At 30.1% G+C, this 24,833-nt stretch overlaps 1 protein-coding gene across 6 annotated transcripts in view; it reads right to left on the bottom strand.

Moving 5' to 3' along the window:
* LOC120767948 (5'-AMP-activated protein kinase subunit gamma-1) overlaps nucleotides 1-24,833 on the bottom strand; it is a 218,201-nt gene that overhangs the window by 20,347 nt on the left and 173,021 nt on the right. For 4 of the 6 annotated variants that reach the window (XM_040094354.1, XM_040094338.1, XM_040094346.1 and 1 more), the window contains one exon: nucleotides 7,126-7,259. In XM_040094354.1, the coding sequence (XP_039950288.1) occupies nucleotides 7,126-7,259 (134 nt within the window). Of the gene's footprint in view, nucleotides 1-41; nucleotides 1,083-7,125; nucleotides 7,260-7,566; nucleotides 8,174-8,236; nucleotides 8,443-8,658; nucleotides 10,193-24,833 lie in introns of those variants that run through there. The other 2 variants (XM_040094364.1, XM_040094373.1) reach the window with 2 other exon arrangements.

Genomic DNA, 24,833 nt, shown 5'->3' with positions numbered 1-24,833 from the left:
GCGTGCAACACGAAAGAGGGCATACCATCAAGTCAACTTACATGCGTTGCTCTCGTAAAGTGTGGATGCAAATGTGTCTGCTTTTGCGGGTACTGCTCTGGGTATTGCTGTTCGTATTCCTGCTTTTTACACTGTCGTAAATATTCTTGATATTCACGATCGGTGAAATCACTACGTCGTCGCACAAGTATACATTCCCGTACTGGTGAGCGTTCTATGCTGGCCGTAGGTCGGCTGGTAGCAATCGATTCGCGTCTGTCTCTTACAAGTGGATGATGTAAACGCGACTTTTGTGGTACTTCTTGTTCTTGTTCTTGCTGTTGTTGATATTGTTTTGTACGCAACGCTGATTTGTGCTGGTGTTGTTGTTGTTGGTGCATCAGTTGTCCACTTTGTATGCTTGTCGACATTGTCGGAAGGCCAGTGACCAAACGATTATAACGCGTTGTACCTAAACTATTACCGAAACTATTTAGATTTCTTGTATGGTCGCGTCGGCTAACGTGATGTCGTGAATGCCGTGCGCCGTCTCCTATATCCGCTGTATGGGTACCGAGGTAGTCGACGCTGCTATCACCACCATTATCATAGTCGTAGCCCACGTAGCCACCTATGGCTTGTTCGTCACTGCTGAGCGTCGCCTCATCGGTTTCTTCGTCTAAGAGTATGGGTAAATGATGAAACTTTTTCTTGCGATTTATTGGCGAATTGCTGAGCGAGCGACCTTTGGCGCGCTGTTGCAATGCAGCGCGAATTAGTGCCGACTTTTTTGTGGATGCTGTGCAATAATCGGTGACAGGCAAATGATTGACACGTATCTCGGGTGGTGGCGGAGGGAGCGGTGACTCGACGACAGAACGACGACGAAACATTGTTGATATATATATGTATGTATTTGTATACAACTATTGTTTAGTTGGGACCAACTTCTTAGTTTATACACTTTATAAAAAGTTGCTTTTTAATGACTTGATTTACGGATTATTATATGTATGTATATTATTTTGTTCGTCTTTGTTATGCACTTTAAAACTGTTTTGAGTTTAAGGTCGTTATTAATATAATTGGAATACGATATTAATAAAAAGCATTTAATTGTCGATCTTTCCGTTTTGTTTTGTATTGAAACAGAAACACTTAACAGACAGTTGATGAAAATATTTTTTAAATAAAACTTTTGAAGTTTTTAAATAAAATTTAATTGATATTAATAAAATTTATGTAAATACATTTTTAATTTAAATAATTGGGTAACATTTAGATTAACATCCCCGGATTTCGGGGATAAAATGGGTGTCACTGGAAAGGTGGCGTTCTCCAGATCACGAAAATATATACATTTAGTTAAAGCCCCTGACTTATAGTTTTAAAGATATTTGCATTTAAAGTTGAAAAATTGGCGCCGCGCTTCAAAAAAAATAACCATGGCAACCCTTTTCTTATTGTGCAAATGCAGAGAATTGTAACTAAAATAAAATAATTAAAATAAAGCTTTATTTACAAGAAATATTAAAAAAATGAATATACCGAAACGTCTATAAGTCAGGGGCAACTAAATGTATATATTTTCGTGATCTGGAGAACGCCACCTTTCCAGTGACATCCATTTTATCCCCGAAATCCGGGGATGCTAATCTAAATCCCAGCCAAATAATTTTTATTAATAATATTAAATTTTTTTTTGCAATTTTATTGGATTTATATTACAAATATTATTCATTCGTACGTACGTACATATGTATACTTTCATGCACCTGGTACGACGTGTAAGCAGTTATAATATATATTTATAGTTTTGTTTTATAATTAGTTTTTTACAAATTTCATTTTTTATACATTTAATACATTATATAATACATTTTTTATAATTTTTTATTTTTATAGTATTTTTATTAAATTAATTTTTTTATAAAGCATGTTTCTTTTTATAAATTTTTTATTTAAAAATTTAATTTTGTTTTTCATAAATTTAGTTTTTTAGTGAAATTTTTTTACAAACTCATGTTTGGATTTTATACTTTTTTAAATAATTTTTTTTTAAGTTTTATATTTATTTTTCATATTTATATATTTTTTTAATTTAGTGTTGATTTCTATAATTTTACAAATTTTTTATTTTTTATTGATAATATCAAATATTTATTTCATATTTCACATAATTTCTTGGTTAATTATCCGACAATGTTACCGGTAAAAATATTTAATAATCCATTATTTTCAAAAAAAATATTATCTTCACTGTTTTACACTTTCACAATTTGATTATAAAACACAAAATTTAAATAAAAAATAAATGCACTGCGTACCACTGCAGACTTCTTTTATTTTTGTCGCAATTTCATAGCGGTTTTTTTTTCTCTTACATCAAAAGAGTGTTAATTATTGCTTTCCAATGGTTTTTCAATGGCTCACATTTCATTTAAAGCTAAGCACACATTGTTTTTTTTTGTATTTTAAATAAGGCTATAGAGATTATAATATCTAAAAAATACGGTTTAATGGCATCAGATTGCGAAATCATCCGTGCAAAGCAAATTTCTTCGATTTAGTACACTTATTGTTGTATGTACTTATGTACACCTGCACGCACACACATATACATGTATGCATATACATACATATATACATATGTATGTATGTATGTATATATTAAAAGGAATATAAAACTTTCGTAAATGACTTCATATATTTATTTCAATACATTTTCCACTTTTTTATTAACTTGATTGCACTTTTTGCTTTCGAACTCTTCACTTCAGGTCTTTTAAGGCAAAATTGCCAAATCATGTATGCAAAAAAAAAAAATATTTTTTTACGTTTTCACTCCGTTAGTCAACCTGCGATCGCGCTTGAAAAACACAACTTAACGCTTGCAATCATCACTGGAAACTACTTGACTATGGTAACTCGCTGCAACAGCGATCCAGCGAACTAGCTGCACAAGCAATTACCTTATCGTGTATTTCTTTTGTTGTAGTTGTTGCTGTTGTTGTATTCAAAGAGCATGAAACCCGTGTGTGTTGGAAGCCTTGCAGAAACCATCACTTATCGAGTAAATAATAAAACAACAAACAATCTAGCGAGTAAACAAAAACCAACGAATCGACATGTGAGAAATACCATACAAATTCAGCCGCTCACCGATTCCAGTGAGTAAGTGAACCACTAGAGAATGAGCGTATGAACTAACCAATTGCACAAAAAATAAAACAATTAAATCATGCGATCGTGCAAACAGCTGGGTGATGGCCAAACTGTCGGCATTTGGTGGAGCAAAGATTAGCAACAACTACAGTAACATTTTGCAGTAAGTCCAACCAACACAATGACAGTTGTTTATATGTAAACAATGCATTACAACAACGAATTTGCGTGTTAAGACGGTAATAACAGTTTAAGTTAACTTTTAAGGCAATTGGAAAGTGACTAAATAAACGGAATGAAATGAAGGAGGACGCTTGGAGAATAGCTGACCGAGTTTTATCGCGTTGGTGATATTTACTCGTAGATTTATCCTGCAGAGAGGGGAAACTAACGTTTTTAATTACACTGAGGCAACACATAAAAGATAATAGTTTTTGTTGTTAAGAGGTAGACGAAACACAAATGTGTCTGTGTGAAGGAAAAAATAATAAAAAATGGTGGAATCTTTTTATCGCACACAAAAATGTTGTAAAGTACTTGTACCTAACGTAGGTAAGTACTGGATATACACCAATTTTATGTACTCGCAAAATATGATGGCATTTGTATTAAATAGGTAAGCTGAGAATGTGAAATATCCAACGACTTCCATTGTCTACTTAACCGATAATGAAGGCCGCAAGTATAAACAGAAGGTACTGGTATAGTAGCGTTCCGTATGCTTACATACAAATGTATGAGTGTACGTATGAGCAGAATAGACAGCCAAACCAAGTCAGGCGAGTAAGAAGTTCAAATAATAAGTAGGTAAACATTTGTGTGGCGTGTGTAGTATTTTGTAGTGTGACGTGTTTATTTGAGTGACTCAAAGGTGGCATCGTCTAATAATCAGAATGATATGCAAATACATGCACCGGTCTACATACATATGTATTTACATATGCATGTTTTAAATATAAATAAAACTAATAATAAAAACCGTTTTACTGTTGCTAATGCGGATTTTCGCTCTTTGGAATTAAGCGAATCTTCTTAAAAGCACTACACAGCTAAATTCACGTAGGCATGTCTAGTGTGTTATTGAAACTAAAAGTAAAAATAAAATTCTTATCAACATTGAATTAAAGGATTTTATTTTTGTATATTCAATTATTGTTGTTGTTTTTGTTCACTCTACTACTTTAATGCTTATATTAGCGTTTTAGTCAAGTAATAGTTTAGCGGTCAAAGCTGTGAATATTTTAATTAAACTTTTTTATAAATTAAGCTTAAATGTTTAAAAAAAAAATTATTTTAAATTATTATAATATTTAAAAAAATATAAAGTCCAAATCTAATTTTTGCAATTAAAAATTAAAATTTAATTTTAATTAATTTAATTTTTGTAATTAAAAATTTAAATTTAATTTTTTCGAGCCAAATTAGCTAAATCTTACTAAAATCCAATTTCTAAAACCAAAATCTGACTTAAAAATTTATGAAAAATTATTAAAATGTGAAATTTTACCCTCCACTACTCTGAAGTATTGAAGATGTTAGTTTTGTGCGGGCGAGTTCAACACGAAGCACACAAGTGCGAAAAAATATACAAAAATTCAAAGCCATTTATTTTATTAACATTGTTTGTTATTTTTCAATTCGATATTTGGGATTAGAAATGTGAAAACTATTTTTTTTAAATCGGCATTACTGAAACTAGTATGGAACGGGACTGGTAACAATATACTGTGAAATACCTCATTACGCACAGTCCTTATAGCCGGACATCTGCCATCAATGGAGACATTTCATAAACACAATGGTTTTATTATTATTTTCAAAAGCAATACCTATAACCAGACATGCGTACGTTCCATTTACTGGACACGAACACTATTTTGGTAATATTTCCTTCAAATTATTTCTGAAAAACGAACAAGATTTCATAAAATTTGTCAAGGAGATTGTGTACAATTTATATGTAGTTCCCACTTAAAAAAAAAATCTTATTAATTATTGGTGTGTTGAGACAGTTTCTTTTTAGGAACAATACAGTCAGACAGTTTTTTAAAGAAAAATACGTAAAATGATCACAGCAAACAAATTGTCTTGTACTGGTGTCGTCTGATTGGCGGTGGCTTACCAGAATCTAATTGAATAATTGTCATTCAGACCTGGCTGACATAGACTCGCATTTATTAGTGCAATAAAATATAGTTCTGAATAGCAGCTTCACAATCTAAGAATACAGTTTAAACAAACGTTATTGCCATGCCTCCATATATGGATAGCTCCCTTAGCCGGAGCAAAACACTGAGTTGGTGGGTGTCCAGTTATGAGGAATTTCAAATAATCATGAACTTTTAAAGTTTATCAGTGATTTTTAGTGTTTTGTGTTACTAGGCGAAAATTTATAATTTTCATACACTGTTAACAAGTGTAGTAATTTCAGATTTTTATTTCCCAAATTACTGCTTTATGTATTTATTATTATTTTTTAATATTTGCAGTTAAAGCTTTTATAACGTTGCTTAAATATTATTATTTGTTATATCGTAATTTAAATATTTTTATTTTTATTATGCAATGTAAATTAGCAAACATGTTGATTAATCGAATTTTATACTTAAACCTTTTTTTCGGCCAATTCAGCGGCAACATAAAGTTTATCTACAATCAACACACTTTTATTTTGGGCACTAATTGCTTAATCTTGCTAAACAAAGACGCTTTTGTTGTTTTTTTAACATCATAAAATGTTGGTTGGTAAAATGTTTGGTTTTGCATCACAAATGTGAAACGAGTAAAGAAGTAATTTAATTATTAAAGTCAATAGACACTAAAACTGGCGGTTTTGGAAAAATCGCGTATAAACGACTTATACATAAATCTTGGAGGCAAGTTCTTTGCTTACAGACAGCCAGAAAAGGAAATATTGAGCCACAGTAAACCGAGGTAAATCCCATTAAAAATAAAAGCAATTAAAATTGAGATGCTAGCAGGGAATATAGCAATAGTTATGGGGTTTATCTAATGAGTCATGAGTGTAATAAATATAATGACTTGCAGCAATTTGTGAAATTTTATGGTTTATATCACGTACTCAACAATTTTGCTTTTATCTTGATCAATATAACCATTACTAAAATTCAACTACTTCAAAAGTAAGAAAATATAGTTGCAAACTGTTTATATTACGTTTTTAATGTGCTTTCGTGTTTTTCTACTTTTATAATTATTTTCATTGAAATAACGCATTTAATTATTTATTATACAAAATTATTCTTGTAATTACATACATATATTCACTGAATATATTAAAAATAACGTAGGCCGATTATTGGCGGCAATGATACAAAAGTAGTAGCTAAATACACTACGGAGCTTATTGTCACCCTGTGCAAAGTTTAAGCTCATAAAGTTCAGCAAAAATTCAAGGCGAATGGCGTTCGTTAGCTTTTTACGATTGAAAGCTTTCCAATGACGTACTATAACAAAAATTATAAGCAGACAAATAAATTTTTCTCTCTGCAAATGTATAGAATAACAAAAAGAGTAAAGCAAAAAGTAAAATAAATGATGAGAGCAAACAAGTGAGATTGTTGTAGAAGAAAACAAGCACAACAACAGCATAGTGGGAGTAGTGACGCGTCATGCTGCTTGCCTTTCGGCCATATTGTGCTTTTTGTAAAATTATTTGCCTAGTTTTACACTCTTCTAGCGATTGCAAGACCAAAATGACCTTGAGTCTGCGCTAATACTTGGGGTAGCGTACATTTCAGCAAAAGCCGGGAATTTAGGGGATGTTGCGATTGGCAAACGGCGCGCCGCGGCGCGATTACAATTTTAACTTTATTGCCGTTCTCATTACTCATACATTTGTATATAACGCAATTTTTGTTTGCGGCTAACAGTTTGCATATCACTGTTTAATTTTAAGATTTAAGCTTACAAAATCCACCGGAAAAACGAGCACGATTAAGTAATATTTTTTTCACTTACCCCTCTGGAATCACGGAATAAAATGGCGGCGTGTTGAGGATCTAATGTGCCATCACCACGTAAGCCTCGACTAGCTGCACCCAAAGAAGCACGCCGTTTCTCCAAATCGGCTGAGGCCCGACGCATATGAGCACCTAATTACAAAAAAATATGAGAGTTAAATTAGTTTTTTGCTTGTTGAAATTGCATAAAATTACTAGACAAGTGTTCTATGTTCAGAAAATTACAACAAGTAACGGCATGGTGTAAAATCTAAGTAAAAGTAAAATCGTTAAATAAATTATGTATGCTAGCGCGTAAAATATAGAAATGCTCATTTGACTTGCATTATAAAACTTTTGCCAAAACCAGAGATAATATCAATTGTTGATTAAGCTTACGTCATATCTCGTACTTAGCCCTTAACGCTTTAAATCAGTAATCTCCACCACTCTCATTTACCTTCTTTAACAATCTTCTCATAGATTTTATATGTCGCACCACAGTCCTCCAATATGCGATTTGGCCGACTCAGCGTATTCACATCCAAACTCTTGGAACGTGTACGAAAGTTCTCTTGCGGATCGTTCAATGGCGAAGTGCAAACACTGTTCGTGTCATGCGATTTGCGTGGCCAAATATGTACTTTCTTCGAGAATTGCTTCAACATCTCATGTATGGAGTGGTGATGATGATGATGATGATGATCCTTGGATTTCTTGTTTTCGCGCGGCAATGAGTTATCACTATCCTCGTTCGTGCTCAAACTCTTCGCAAAACTGCTATTATCGAAACGATGTTTATATGACGAAGCACTGCCATTTTCGGCTGAGACGCGCGTCTGTCCGACATAATCGTCCAGCGATGTACAGGCGGCGCCCACTCGGTGAAATATTGAATTTATACTCGGACGTTCCGGTGTGCGTGCACTGCTCGCACCCGTATGCGTAAAGTACTGGTGATCGGCCTGCGATTCGTAGATATCATCGAGATCATGAGGGAAGTAGCCACCCTGTGTACTATGCACTGGCGGTGAACCACAATAATCATTCGGGTAACGGCGTAGGCTCTATGAATTGGATTGAAATTTAGTATGGGTTTTGGGTTGGGCAAAAATATGTGTTTTGCTTACAGCATATACGGCAGGACTGTGAGATCGATCGAAATAGTTACGTTTCGAACAGGTACGCTTGAAGCTGTTGCTGTAGCTATCATAGGAACTGCGTGTCATGTTGCTGGCATTCGATGGCGAGTTGCGGTAATGATTGTTGAGCGATTTGCTGCCCTCGGGTACGGGCTGCGGACTGGATGACTGCACCAACTTATCAATTACCTTTTCTGGAATACCGATATTCAGCATTAAAAAGGTTTGTTTTTTTTTTATAATTAAAATTAAGCGAGTGGGGAGAGTAGAAGATACTTCAATATTTTGTAATATATGCAAAATTATTTCAAAATACATACTTATTTATGTATTATTAATCAATAGCAAAGAAAATCGTTTTAATTGAAGCTTTCACTTTCTCTCCGTTCTGCTTTGACTCTGTAGCTTACCTTGTGACCAATTCGGTGATTTGGAGTTGGTCGACGACCCTGAACTGCTGCCCGAATCCACGCTATGCAAACGATTTGTGTCGTCGTTGCTATCATAGCTGATGCTGTCACGTGGATAACTGTTACGAGCAGCAAAAGGTGAATGGTTGTTATGGTGATTATGATGAGTGCTGCAAGCGCTATCTGCGCTCAATTGTTTTTCGACAGCATGCTGCCGATATAAATGCGTTATGCCATGCATATTTATATGTATGTTGTATGTATGTATGTATTGTTATATATTGTCGTCGTTTTTTATATACGAGTATATATTGAATTATTTAAAATTTAAAAATCACAATTTCCGGGGTAACGACGCTTATTTGTATGTATGTATGCGTATACACTTATTTGCAATAAAATTTTCACGGCTAAATTATAATAAATCACACAATGCAGCGTTGTAATGAGATAATAGGAGTGACTAAATTATATTTTATATTATTTAGTTTACGGATATAAAACGAAAGTATCAAATTAAAAATCACACATAAAATCACGTTTCCAATTGTTTTTGTTTTTAGTGGCTTTTGCAGTTATTTTCGGCACTTTGTTTTTGCTTTTTTACAGTCACATGTTGTTATTGTTGTTGATTTCCTTGCTAAGCATTTTTCTCAAGTGAATTGCAACACGTTTTTCTCACAACTTCAAACAGTCGCCAACAGGTTGACGGCCAATGTCGGTCACCTTGCAGTTGATTTTTACACTTTCGAACTTTTGTTTGTGTTTTTTTTTTAATTTTAAACTTAGCATATGTGCATGTATAGAAAATCAATTCTCATTAACCACTGCAACACACACTTCGCGTAGTCTTCGTTAATGCACTTGATGCTGTTGCAATGTGAACGACGTTGCCTTGCCGGTCACCCACTTGCTGAATTATCACAAATACTGTAACAAAGCGTTCTAAGAAGCCGGCATCTGATTACAAAAACACAATACACGAATAAAAGTAGCTGGCAATAGTGACAATAGTAGCCTCTGCGCCAGAATAGCAAGTGTTACTGTAGCGATAACTCTCTCACTCTTTACATATGCACGTTGCTGCATTCAAAAGTTCACTTTTGCTCTTTGCATAAATAGCAACAGATACTCAGTAATTTAAAGTTGAGTTTTGGCATGCACTTGCTCTCTCTTGAAGTTGCTGTAATACACATTTGTGCAACAATTTTAGTTTTAACTTTTTACCTTTTCTATTGCATTTGGCACACTCAATGCATACAAGAGCAAATTCTCGCTCGCTGCCAATGCAGCAGACGACGTCGCAGTCGACGCGTTGACTCTGCTGTTGTGCTGCTTCTGTAACACTGCAACTGTTATGCACGCATTCGATAGAACAGCAGCAACGAAATGGTATTCGCCCACCCGCGTTTCTGCGCCAATGTAAGTTTTAGTTATTATTGCTGTTACAAAGACTCCAACAATGTTTGGCGTTATTGTTGTTGTATATATTTAGTTATACGCGTTGCAGTTGTCAAAGTGATAGTTGAACGACCTGTAAGTAAGTCAAAGCTGTAGACAACATAAAATTGTTTATGATAATTTCTTTTGTACTCTCGTACACTATACACTGCCGCTCTCTATCTCTCGCTGTGTCGAATTTGTTTGCCGCTGTCTGGATGTACATATATGTATGTAAGTATGTAATGAGTACATTTACATGACTCAAAATAAATAATATTATTGCTACAGCACAACATTTCTAACATACGATTTAATTGCTTTGGAAAGTGCTATGAAATAAATTAACTCATGTGATATAAAATGAAATTATTAAAAAAAAAAAATATTTAAAAAGATTATAAATTACATATGTATGTATATCAAAAATACAATAAATAGATAAACACATCGTGAATATATATTTTAATTTTTTAACGGACACTTTGATTATAAACCATTGAAATAATTTTTTTTCAAACTGTTTAACAACAAAAAAAATATATGTATATTCTTATTAAATTCTAAAAGCAATTAAACAATATACATATGTACATATGTATGTATGTATGTAAGTACAAATTAACTATGTACATATAAAATACATAAATGATAAAAATAATGCAACATTTTGCACACTTCTTATTAAAAGACAGTCAACTAAGGCAAAAATTACTATATGAGTTCTACGCAGAATGTTGTAAGAATCGGTCTTTCCTATGAGCATTAATTGCACTAGTGTCTCTCATAAAGATTAGTATATGTACATATACATACATATGTACTATCTGCACATTTAACTCATACATGTATTTATGTATGCTTGCAGTTATGTATGTTATGCTGTCCTATGCACTATTTATTTACAAGACTATAATGCAGTTAAAATCAAATCTACTAGCTCGCAAAGATAATTACTTTGTAGCTGAGGAAACAGTACTTTACTATTATGCTGCGTTTATATTACAGCAAATTCAATTGTTCATTAGTGGCGACTAATGATAGCTGGTAGCGGTCATCTTCATAGCAAGACAACGCAATGCAAGTAGTTATATGCTAAGTAAATATTCGATATTATTTTCATAGTAGAGTGCCCATAATATCTCTAAATAAAAGGCGAGGTAGAATAAGAATTAGCGAGAATATAAATTAAACGATTCCGACAGAATTTTTATCAAATAAAATTCAAATATCAAAGATTTTATCAAGACTTTATTAACTTAGTAGTTGTTGCATTGCTATTTTTTATTTGATCCTATTTTCATATTTTCAGTTTTTCCTTTTCTTTTTCTTAATTTCCTGTTAATTTTCGTATAAACATTTTATTTTATGTTTTTTTTCTTACTTTTTTAATTACTTTTTTCCATACCTACTTCTTATCAACACTTCATCGAACTCCCTTGTACTTAACCTAGTTTTTGGAACACAAAAAAATAAATCGCTAGCGCGTAATCACACGAATTAATCTCTTAATAAATGCCGAACTCAAATACAACACACTCAATTGTTTTTGTTGGCAATAAAAGTGTTATGCGTACAGCCAAATTTAAAATAACATTATTTTATATTAATTGGTTTTTGTTGTTTCGCGGCTGTTCGGACATACGAATGCACATAAACACGTACATATAGCTACGAAGGCCATGAGTAATGCAATAACCGAATAAAAAATTGTATTTTATGTTTCATTAAATAATATACAAAATTGTATATATGTATGTATATTTTTACGGTTAAATGGTAAAAAGCAACTATAAATTAGCAAATGTTTATGAAGACAACAGAACCGCGCTGTTGGCAGGCGACGGTGCTGCGTATACCTGCCAGATTTCGTGAAAAAAGCGCTCGTGTAGCGGTGCACGCACGCCTGCCTTTCTGTCTGGCCAAATAAGTGAATAAAAATAAATAAAAGATAGTAAAAAAATATGCACAGAAAAATAATATAAAATAAAAAAAACAACAAAATTCTTACTGTCTACATAAACAATAAGTAGAATATACAACATACATACTTGTATGTACTCGTACAAGTATATACGTTTTAGTTGTCGCAACGTCTTGAATAATATACACACATGTGGTGACAGCGGTGAGAAGCGCTCTCCGAATATGTGTATGGGCATATTTACATGTATATTTTCCTTAAAAAAATACATATGTATGTATGTATTTATTTATTATATTTTTATATTTGTTGATTTTTGTTCATTTGTTGACACATATCGCCTTTGCTACGCTTTGCTGGTGTGTAGCGTACATTTTATTGCTCTGTTTATTAACATTAAAATCATTTTTTACACCCACAACCGCACAAACTTCCTCAATATTTCACTAAAAAGTATTGTTTTTTTTTGCAAAACTCTCTCAAGCGTAAACTGTCACATGCGTCAAAAATAACAATAAATAATAAAGTGAGAGCAACGAGTAAAGCGAATTGTTTGTGAGTATGGACGCAAGTTATCCCTATTTTTATCCAGAAAGCACCGAAAAGCATGGCGAAAAAACGTAAAAAAAAACAGCAAAAGGTCACTAGACAAACCCTGCTTGATAAATAACCTTGTGCATACTTGTGTACGCATGCACTGACCTACTTTGTTTATTTACTAGGAACACTCCACTGACACTGGTTGTTTGGTGTGATACTTTACGAAGCGAAAGCTCGAACGTTTGATCGGAACATGTTAAGTAATCAAAGGTAGCAAACATTTAATAATCGTATGTCATGTAACTTGTTGTTGTATGTATGTTTGTATGTAATTAAAATATTATTACGTTATTTGAAGTCGAAGTATATTAAACAACCAAAAAAAAGGTAAACTCGGTCGCATCGAAGCTATAATACCCGTCACAGGTGCATTTTTTATAGCATACAACGATATAAAAAGATCTTTTTATTGATTTTGATTGGTCAATATGCATCGCAGTAGTACGATCTGTGCAATTTACTCGTTGTTTGTATAATGTATGTTTGGATAATCATACATGCCAAATTTTGTGAAGATATTTTGTCAGTTAAAACAGTTTCCCATAGAAGAATTTGATTTTGATTCTTCGGTTTGTACGGCAGCTATATGCTATAGTGGTCCAATAACGGCGGTTCTGTCAAATGAGCAGCACATTGGGAAGAATAGGATGTGTGCTGAATTTAGGATCGATATATTTCAAAAACCGAGCGATCGCTGATCGCATTTTATACCATCTCCGAAGTTTCCTTCTAAGTGTTACTTCATGATAAGCTTAATATACACTTTTTGGGGTATAAAAATATTTAAAAAATAGAGCATTTTAAACATGAAGTGTATTTAAATCGTATAAATATGTATGTGCAATATGCATATACATATCTGTTCGTATGTAAATTGTAAAATCTACGTATTTGCTGTCGATCAGCCAAACAGCTGATTGATGCATCTCTACGCATGACTGCAGTGCAATAAATGGAAGCTATAGCGAAGTTTATTATATTTAATATTTATTTACTCTACCCTGCTAATATGTATGTGTGTGCATATGTACTTTAAATTGTTTGCACAATCTTTTACTATGCTAATTATTATTTTAATGCAGTTACTGGCAGCATGCTTATCAGAAACGCGCCCACTTAAGGCATACAGATGTACAAATACATACCTATATGTACATATATGAATATATTTACTTGCATTCACTTGACACAGCGTAGATAACGTTGCATTATAAAGGGTATACAGCTTAAATGCTTTAAATAAAAAGCTGAAAATTTGCCTTGACAAGCTGTTAAGTACATACATATGTATGTACATATATAGATAAAAACAATATATTTATTAAAATTTTCTATTACTGTTACTAAGCTGATAAATTTGCAAAACACTTTCTTTAGCAAAAATGCACTCCGTTATGCCGAGATATGACTGAGGTTAAAAAGTATTGTGTAGTCGAAAAAGTCTTTTCGTATTTTGTCAATAGATGTCGTTGCAGTCGTATATCTCCAGTGCTACCAATCACATTGTTTAATACCATTTAGTGTTGGAAAGGTGAGATTTTAAGCTTTATTTAACCAAAAAAAAAAATTAAATTGCGAATAATTCCGAAAATCTTCTAGAGTTGGAAGTTCAATTAGAAAAATTTTATTCGTATATTGCATTTACCACTATTTTCTCAACTATTTTCCTACTATAAATACAAAACTGAATGCCAAACCATAAATAATAGCCCATACACACAGCTGATAAGCAGCAGGAACGTAGCGAATAGCGAAAAGCGGCCACCAGCTACAGCGAGATTGATAATAGAAGCTGTTATCAGACTAAAATGTTTCTTCACTGCGTTGCTGATGCTAGGCGTTTGCGGGAGTTCGTGGTAGACTGTGCTGTTTTCTCGTACACATGCACAACTGTAAAAATGAACATTTACAAAATGATAATGTTACATATTACACAATGCAGTAAATATCAGCTATGAAATTTTAAAGTTTACATTGTGTTGGAAGGTACAAAAATAATAATTTTTCATAAGTTTAGATGTTAATTAAAAATATTTAATTTTAAAGCTTATTCAGGCGTTTAAATGAATTTCAGACCTTTGGTTTGAAATCACAAAAAAAATTCAGAACAGAAATAATAGAATATGAAATTAAGAAAAAAATCGGTTAATAACTATTTTAACGTAACTAATTGTAAAATAACTAATAAAAAATAATTTTTTTTAACAAAAATATTAGAATTATTTTTTTACGCCTTTAATATTTTTTTTTTGTTTTTACCAAGAAATATTGGAAGAATTAATTTTTATGTTTTTTGTTTGTTAGTAAAATACAATAAATTAACTCAAAGTAGTTGTTTACCAATTTTTTTCTTAATTTCATTTTCAATTATTTCTGTTCTGAATTTTTTTTGTAACCGTAAGAGGGTATATCAAGTTTGCCACGTTGTTTGTAACAACGAGAAGTATACATCGGAGACCCTATAAGTATTTAGTTATATAAAGGAGATCATAATGAGCTGAGTCCATTTAGCCATATTCGTCTCTCTTTACGTACATATGTACGTATACAAACTTGTTCCTCAGTTCTCGAGATATCGAACTGAAGTCTTGCATACGTGCTTTTCTCTTCAAAAAGCTACTAATTTGTTAAAAACACCGTTATCGATCACTCTCGTACATTGCTGCCATAAAAACTGATCATTCAAAATCAAGTACTTGAATGGGAAACTTTTTTAGTTGATAAGTTATCTTCATTAAATTGAGCACAGACTTTTTTGAAAGACTTTGTCTCACTGTGCATTATTATTTAATTATAAGTTATTATCTTTTCATATGCGCTCTACTGCATATCAAGTGCTTAATATGTGATTGTTTATGCATATATTTTCATTTTTTGTTGTCATTGTTGTTGATAGCATTATATTTTTAAATATAGCTTTTTAATTGTTGTGCCGATTACAAAGTTCATTTGGATTGCGAGCAAAGAAATGCAAAATTTCAGATGCATTATTTATATTACTATTGCTTTATACTTGTTTTTCACTTTTTATTATGATTTCAGTTACAGAACAACAAGCATAATATTAAGTAGTACTTGGCAATTGATGATGAAAGTCAGAAAAAACGCGTTTTTTTGTGTATTGCTTTTAAGGGGCATTCAATTGAATGCATAAATAAAAAAATTGAGAATTTACTGATTTTAAATGACTTTAATAATAATTATGAAATTCATTATGAAAAATTATTATTTTCCTTGATCATGTAGCCGATCGCCAGAAAGGCTTCTGAATAACGGTGTCCAGCGGTGAGAAATGAATAAAGAAATCAAAAAAATCTGAGAAAATTTATACATATGTACATAATACGGGTAATGCTGAAAGTAATAGACATTTTTTAAATTAAACTTTTAAACAGGGTCGTAATGTTAAAATTTTAAAATTAATTTTTTTCTAAAAAAAACCGGACCGCTTTATTTGTAAAAATTGTCACTTCAGAGTGGCTTCAAAAACCAAAATTATTAGCAAAACCTATTTTGTTCGATCATAACATGAGAAATATAGCTAAGAAAGCTGTGTGAAAATTTGTAGTCGTTGCGTCCAGTCCTTTTGAAACTTTTTTCCTGACTTACTTTTAAATTAGTGTTTCGAGAAAAACGCTTTTAAAGTTTGGAATGACCTTTACATACATACACTCTAAAACGCCTTTTCAAATTTGCGTGTAACTTCGAAAGTATTCACTGAAACGATATGAAATTTTCTGTGTATAGTCTTAAATATATGTATGTGTATGAAAATAAAACAAAAAGTCGATTTTTTGCAAATTCTAACTGTATATAGCCCCTTAAGTTTTTTAAGCCTATTACACTAAGTTAAAAATGTTTACAAATACGCCGAATCACCGAAACTAACTATTTCGAAATTTCTACAAGTTCAAATTAAAACAAAAATAATAATTTTTGATATCGTTTTTTTTTTGAGCGTCCAAACTCGTGATTAACAGTTTAGCAGCTATGTATACACTTCATATCTAATTCCAGTGCCAAACAAACTATACTATGTGAATGAATCGTTGCTTAGTAAGCATTGCCCAAATTGTTACTCATACGCCGCGGTGTTAATAATTGCGCAATACGAGATTTGATATTATATTTGTTGTTGGTATATTTAATGAATTATTTTATATAATATATTTCACTTATATGTTTATTTATATATAATATTTATATATTTATTTCTGTAGATATTGGCGTCAGTTTATAACTTCATACAACTACATATGTATATGTGCAAGGCATAACAGTGGCCATTGGCAGCGAGCAACTCAAACGTGAATAATTTACAACAAAATATAAGTGTCAATTAATCAAATTAATCGATTATTGTGTTTCTTCTAAGCATGCAAGCGCTCTTCAAACTGCAAATTTTAGCGTGCCACAACATAATTATGAGCAAAGTGGGAGCAAAACGCCTCGACAAACTATGAATGCATGCACGCTCTACACAGTTTGCTGCGTATAGCAGAATTTCCAGCGCTATCAGCTATGTGTCTTACTTGTTTGCTTGCTAACCCTAAGCAAGCACTTGGAAAAGTTCATTACCGGCCATAAAAGCCAGCTAATTAATTTTTGCATATTAAACGACTTAAGTAGCTTAAGAACAATTGCAGGCCATTAAGCTGAACAATAGCTCATTCCTTTAAGAAAATACGTACTCTTTGACTCATAATTAGTTATTCGAATGCAACGCAGCGAATTTCTCAAATAAAAATTTTCAGCGAGAAGCTGCTTTGTTTACGGCCACCAATTAAAAAAAATTACGCTTATGCGAAAAATGTGTATACAAACTTATGTAAGAGTGTGTGTGTGTGTGCACAGAATTGCTCGGTATGCGAAGCAAGGACATGCGTGCGAAAAGCGGCGCGAGTGTAGATACACAAGGCAGCGTGTGGTAGGCAAGGCACTATGGGTAGGTGGTAACTCAGAGAAATGGAAACGTAAATAAGCAGATTGCGTAAACACAGAAAATCATAGAAATTTCGTAGCAATTGCAGCACTTTTAAAACTGCCACACTGAAACCGCCGACCTGACCCAACCCCAAAGCAGTTGAATAGCTCTAACTTGCACGAAATTGGCGAAAAACCAACCCTTAATGAAACAAAAGAAAAACACTTTCACTTTTCACTTTAGTGCACAGTCCGAGGGCGCGCCAAATTGCGATAAATTGTTGCACTTTGTGCACTCAGCGGGCAGTCGACGGCAGTTTTAAGGTCACTAGAGGTTAACTGCAATGACGTGCGGTGCAGCAGCAACAACAATAAAGACGATAAACGAGTTTAAATGCATTTAGCAATACATATGCACAAGCACATACAAATAATTCATGAATACATACAAACACATACACCGATAATATATAGTATGCATGTGTATATATGTATGTATATATAAAAAAATAACGGCTAAAAAAACTTTTCGGCTTTAGAAAACTTTTCACTAAATTCTTAATTAAACGTATAAAAGGCTATAGACCGCTGTGACACAGCTAGAGAGCGACACATTTCCATACATACACTCACACTTATGCACAAGACATACGCCGCACACACGATAGGCTATTTCGATATAGAACGATATAGAAATTAAGTAAATGATTGCTAAAAATAACAGTATCAGACGACGATAACGTCTGCTAAGCAATACGAACGAAATGCGACTGAATGGTGAGCGCTTTTCAGCGTAAAGCTTTAGCCGACACACTATTATAGGGGCATGTATATCGCGGCAAAGCACGTGCTACGACAACACAACGCACGAAAGCGCGTACATAAACACTCGCACAAATTAAAATTTTTAAGCAAGTGGAAATGCGAAAGCGAGTGTGTGTTGCAATAGTGGGCTGTGGCTGCACATGGCGTATGAGTAACCAACACTAAGAGAAAATTACATCAATGAAAATGTGTGGCTGTATGTGTGCGACACCATATATACAACAAAGAAGAGTATATAGCAAACATCAGCTAAGCATGAAAGTGAAACCGAAAATCGAAATCGACAATTTATTAAAGAACTCATATAAAACTCGATGATGATTATGAATGTACATATGTGCACAGTTATAAATGTGTGTGTATGCGTGTATTTATGCTGCGCGCTTTTTGGTGTGAAAGTAATAAAAGTTCTCAACATTTTGATTGAGCCGAAAAGAGACATGATAGCCGAACCGAAACGAGAGCGTAACGAGTTGCGTATGCGCTCAATAAAATAAAAGCCTGCTTTCGGTGCTGCTGGGGGCAATGCTTCATCAGGCCTCCAGTCACGATTCAAGTTGAACTGCGTTTGAGGCCTTTTCGTGATAAGTAAATAATTGTGTATATTTTGGTAAATAAACCGAAAATAGAAATTAGTGAGTAAATATTTCGATATCTCTATTTAAGAAAATGAGTGTAATATACTTAAAAATGTGAATGTAGTGCATGCATACGAACATATGTACACAGCGCAGAATAAACAAATTGAAAATAAGTTTCTAGAATGGGTTCATAGGTTTACTTAGCGTAACTTTTAACTGTTATCGAAGCTAAATGCATTTTTTTGGTTTTACAATTTTTGTTACACTCGTACTATTTATATTACTGACAGTTTATGTGCTATTACGGTTTGAATTTAATTAACTTTTTTAATTTTAAATAAATTTTTTATTGAATATATATACTTTTTTTATTAAGGAGTTATATTTAAAATTTCACTCTTAGTTTCAATTTGAGCTTTAAATTGTTTTTATTTTAAAATTGCTTTTTTTATTTTTAAATTCTTTATTAAAAACTTCATTTTCAATTTTTTTTCTTAAATTTTTGTTTGATATTAAAATTAAAATTAAATTAAAATTTTGAAAATAAAAATTTTTAATTCTAAAATTTTTTTTATTAAAAATAGTTTATTAAATTTTTTCCGAATTCTACTAAATTTTTTCTCAATTTATTCTCCTTCTTTTTAAATTTCATTTTAAATTCTACTAATTTTTAATTTTTCCTTATTTTTTTTTAATTTAATTTTATATATTTAATTTTTAAAAATATTTTCAAATTTTATTAAATCTTCCCATTTTTAGTGTATGATTTTATCTAAAATTTCAATATTACTTTCAATTTGAGCTTTAAATTGTTTTTATTTTAAAATTGTTTTTTTTATTTTTAAGTTCTTTATTAAAAACTTCATTTTCAATTTTTTCTTAAATTTTGTTTGATATTAAAATTAAAATAAAATTAAAATTTTGAAAATAAAAATTTTAATTCTAAAAATTTTTTTTTAAAAATAGTTTATTAAATTTTTTTCCGAATTCTACTAAATTTTTCTCAATTTATTCTCCTTCTTTTAAATTTCATTTTAAATTCTACTAATTTTTAATTTTTTCCTTATTTTTTTTAATTTAATTTTATATATTTAATTTTTTAAAAATATTTTTAAATTTTATTAAATCTTCTCATTTTGTGTATGATTGATTTTATCTAAAATTTCAATATTAGTTTAAATTTGAGCTTTAAATTGTTTTTATTTTAAAATTCTGTTGATTTTGTTATTTATTTTTAGAATTATTTATATTTATTTTTTAATTTTTATTAAATATTTAGTTTTGAAAATTTTTTTCTTAATTTTATTTTGCTTTATAGTTAAAATTATTAAAATAAAAATTTTCAATGCTATACTTTTGTTATTAAAAGTAGCTTATTAAATTTTATTATTTTGTCAAATTCTACTATTTTTTATTATTAACTTTTTTATTTTAGTTTAAATTCTACAAATTTTTTTCTGTATTTTTTTAATTTAATTTTATTTTTACTTTTTCTAAAATATTTTTAAATTTTTTTTTCAAATTTTTTCATTTTGTATATTATTTTATCAAAAATTTCTTGTTTTGTTTTAATTTGAATATTTATTTTTATTTTAAATATTTTTTATTTTAAATTTTTCATTAAACATGTAATTTTTTCCTTAATTTTTTGTATTATTAAATTTATTAATATAAAAATGTTCAGTTCTAAAAATGTTTTATTAAAAATGCTTAAGCATTTTTTTTTCAAATTCTACAAATGTTTTTAAATGTTTTTAGGTATATTTTTATAAATTATTTTTTTACGTTCTCTTAATGTTTAAATTGTTTTTAATATTTTTCGTTTAATAGTTTTTTCTTTATTTTTTTAATTTTTTTGATGTTTTAAATTTTTTATTGTTTTTAATTTTTTTTTACTTTTTTAAATTTTTTTTTATTTTTTTAAATGTTTTTAAGTCTACATTTCTTATTTTTTCTTTAATTTAATTTTAATTTTATTTTTAAGTTAATTTTTTTGTTTTTGCATTATTATTAAAAGCAACTTTATAATATTAATTAGAAATTTTAAAAATATTCGGATAATAATCTTAATATTATAAAAATTTAATTTAAATATAAAAAAATTTAATGTAAATTTAATTACTCTTCAAACTTTCGCTCCAAAAAAATTATTATTTAGAATATTTAGTTTTTTTGTTTTAAAAATATTTATTTCATTTATTTTAGTGCAGTTTGAGATAAATTATAAAACTTTCATTTTATGGAGAAATCATTTTTAATTATTTCACTTAAAAAAAATTTTAATATAATTTCGTAGTAAGCAAAAATATTTTGAAGAATTTTTTTGAATTTTCAGTTAAAATAAGTTATTCAAAAGTTTTCATATACAGGTTTTTTAGTTTAAAATATTTAAATTTACTTCTTGATTTTATACTTACATTGCGTTTTAATTTTTATTTGAAAAATAATTTTAACTTAAATTTTAATTAATTTTAACCAAAATTTATTTTCCACCTTAAAAAAATTATTTCAATTTCCATTATTATTTTTAATAAAATTTTATTTTCTTAAAGAATTGTTTAAGATTTTTGTTATTTTGCGTTTTTTTACAACCTCAAATTTTATCTTAAATTACATATTATATATTATGTTTATATAATATTGCAGGATATTTTAATAAACTTTGCAGTTTATTTCATAATTTAATATTAATGTATGTTAATATTGACAAAGGCTCGGAATTTCGCATAAACGAGTTAGGCTGTTTTTACTTTTGAACACAGACATACGCAAAGTAAAGGTTACAACTCGCAAAGAGTTCAAGGAAGTACTCGTATAAAACAGTATGAATGCTTGTGAAATGCAGTACGCGCCTTTTGCCCTTACAATAACAACATAACTACAAAAAATCAGGAAATGCAATAAAAATGAGGTTAAAGCACTTTACCTAAGGACGAAAAGTGCTACATGTAAATAAAGTGCTGACTTCCTGCAGCTTTTTCAAAAGTTGAACGAAAATCAAGAGCAGGAAATCTGGAACGATATCCTTGAAAGTCAATGCCTGCATATGACAAGCGAAAATTGTATATTTGCATGGGAAAGAGACAAGCTTTTTATGAAAGCGTATAAATACGAGCAGCGTACAAAAGCGTTTAATAATCATAATTATAGACAAATGTTTTCGTTTGTATGTATGTGCACGAGTACTTTGCGCTGGGACCACAGCAGAGTTGTGATACATACGTACTCTTTATCACTATGAGCACTGTGAAGGCCATTAATTTTGCCAAGCACAGCCGCACATCAAATGATAACAAGTTGCAAATAAAGCAAGAGCACATAAGTTTGGCAAAACAAAATACAGCTCTGCTGCTTTGTGATTTAATGCGGCTGATGGCATGACGTCAATATTTTAGCTGCTAGAACTGTTTGCCAAAAAAAATATTATAATAATATTAATAAATAATAAAGTGAAATGAAAAAAATTTGAGTAAAAATAAAGCATTCTGAGTGCCGCAGCAAATATACTCGAGCCTGAAATGAGCGACGGTCCAGCGAGTGAAGTGACAAACAAACACTCGGCGATAATTTGTGCGTGGGCGTAATGGGCAGCACGTGCGTTGTGACATATTTAGAAGCGCAGACAAAAGCTTTAATTCTGTGTATAAGAAAGGGATACAAGTAGGGCGCATTAATCGATAGAAGTAAACTTAGAAAGCAATTTATTGCTGTATATTGAAGTATTATCACACATTAGATGGTGGAAATGATGGAATAATGTTGGATTTTTGCCAACTTTGGCAATTTGTTAAGTCTAAATGTGTACTGAATGCACCTTTCGCTCCTCCAAATATTTCTTTTAACACTAAATAAATTCTTTAAGGGAAAAATTAAAAAAAAAAAATTTTTAATTAATTTTTAATAAAAAAAATAAAATTTTTTAATTAATTTTTTTAATTAAAATTTTTCTTTTTTAATTGTTTTTTATTTCGAAAATTCAGCAAGGAAACAAATAATAACTTATTAAAAAAATTATATGGTTTCATCTTTGATAATTTTTTTTTTCACTAAGTAACTTTATTAAGGAAAATATTTTATAAAAAAACTTTATTTTTTAATTTAGCGTTTACTGATTTCATAAATTCAGAAACGAAGCAAATATAAATTATAAAAAAACATATACATACATATGTACTTGTATATTTGTCAGGAACAAATTTTTATAAAAGGCGTAAAAATACACTTTTTCAAATAAAAATATTATAAAATATTTTGTCTTTTTATATTTGTGAATTTTTTGAAAAAAATATAGTTTTTTATAATCTAATATTTTATAAAAAGTGTAAAAACTTCTATGCAAAATATTTTCTTTTTGCTGTAAAAAATATAATAAAATCACTAATATTTGAATATTTTCGAATTTTTGGAAAAAAGTATAAAAACTACATTTTCTATGAACAAACATTTTAATAAAATGCACAACCAATTTTAATGTGCAAATACTTTATATAAGGCGTAAAATGATCTAAAATACACTTTGCTAATAAAAATATTCTAAAAAAGCAATATGCTTTCTCATAAATCTTTTTGACTTTTTGAAAAAAAAAAATTTTATAATTTAATATTTTATAAAAAGTGTAAAAAAATATTGAAAAATATTTTCCTTTTCCTATACAAAATAAAATAATAAACTATTTCATTTTTGAATATTTTCTAATTTTTGGAAAACAGTATAAAAGCAATATTTTTTGTAAACAAATATTTTAATAAAAGGCACAACATTTTGATGTTATATATTTTACGTATTTAATATAAAAAATTTTAAACATATAAAAAAATTTATGTATATTTATATTACTTGTTTCATAAAAATAATCAAGCAAAATATTTATCTTATTTTATACACACATATGTATGTATTTTCGAATTTATGAAAAATATTTTTTTCTCAACTTTCAATTTTTACAATTTTGACATCAAAATTTATGCACTCAATTACCCGAAATTCCTATTAAAATTGTTTTAAAAATTTACTAGTTTACGTTTAGTATATTTTAACCAACTCAATTTATTTGACTCCTTCTCAGTGTACATTTTTTTAAATTTTTTTGCTTTACTAGAAATTCATAACAACTAAAAATCTCATACTAGGAGTACCTTCGAAATAATTACAAAAGTTGAACAATTAAGCAAAATTCAAGGTATCTAAATTCAGATTTTATATACATATTTTTAATTTTCTCAATGCTTAATAAATTATTTACGCCGTTCTACTTTAATTCAAAGCAATTGTTAAATAATTAACCTAACAAATGATAGATATCATTTTTGCTTTGGCTTGCGAGAAAATGTACAAAAACAGATGGCGGATTTCTAAGCACTCAAAGGAAAGGAATTTTATGCCTGAATGAAAACTTTTGATTGCCTTTTGTGTGTAAATTTGGGCTTTTTTGTTTTATTGTTGCAACAAAGGAAAGTTTTATATGCGCAACGCTCGTTTGAGCTGCCAAATATATACAAACAGACGTATAAATACATATATCTGATATACATATGTACTACACGAATATAATTTCAATGGAAATTTTTCCATGAAGCCAAATTTCACTTTTATATTGAAATGAAATACGCACACATCACGCATTTTCTTCTTTAAAATATCAATCAGGACAGTTATGTATCACTTACAGACAGTTCTTTTTAGATAAATATACTCATATCTTGTATATGTACATATAATTATATTCATATGTACTATTCCTATATATTCCATATATATGTATTTCAAATTGTTTAGACTGCTCTTCAGCAATCTTAAGCGCCTGAAAGTAGGTTTATATATAATAAAAAACGAGACTATATGTATGTGTGGGTGTACGCATGAACGAGCGTACGTGCTTTAT

This window comes from Bactrocera tryoni, chromosome 1, assembly GCF_016617805.1.
Source record: "Bactrocera tryoni isolate S06 chromosome 1, CSIRO_BtryS06_freeze2, whole genome shotgun sequence".
Taxonomy (NCBI): domain Eukaryota; kingdom Metazoa; phylum Arthropoda; class Insecta; order Diptera; family Tephritidae; genus Bactrocera; species Bactrocera tryoni.
The sequence above is the reverse complement of the archived record's forward strand: the minus strand, read 5'-3'. Positions and strand labels throughout refer to the sequence as shown.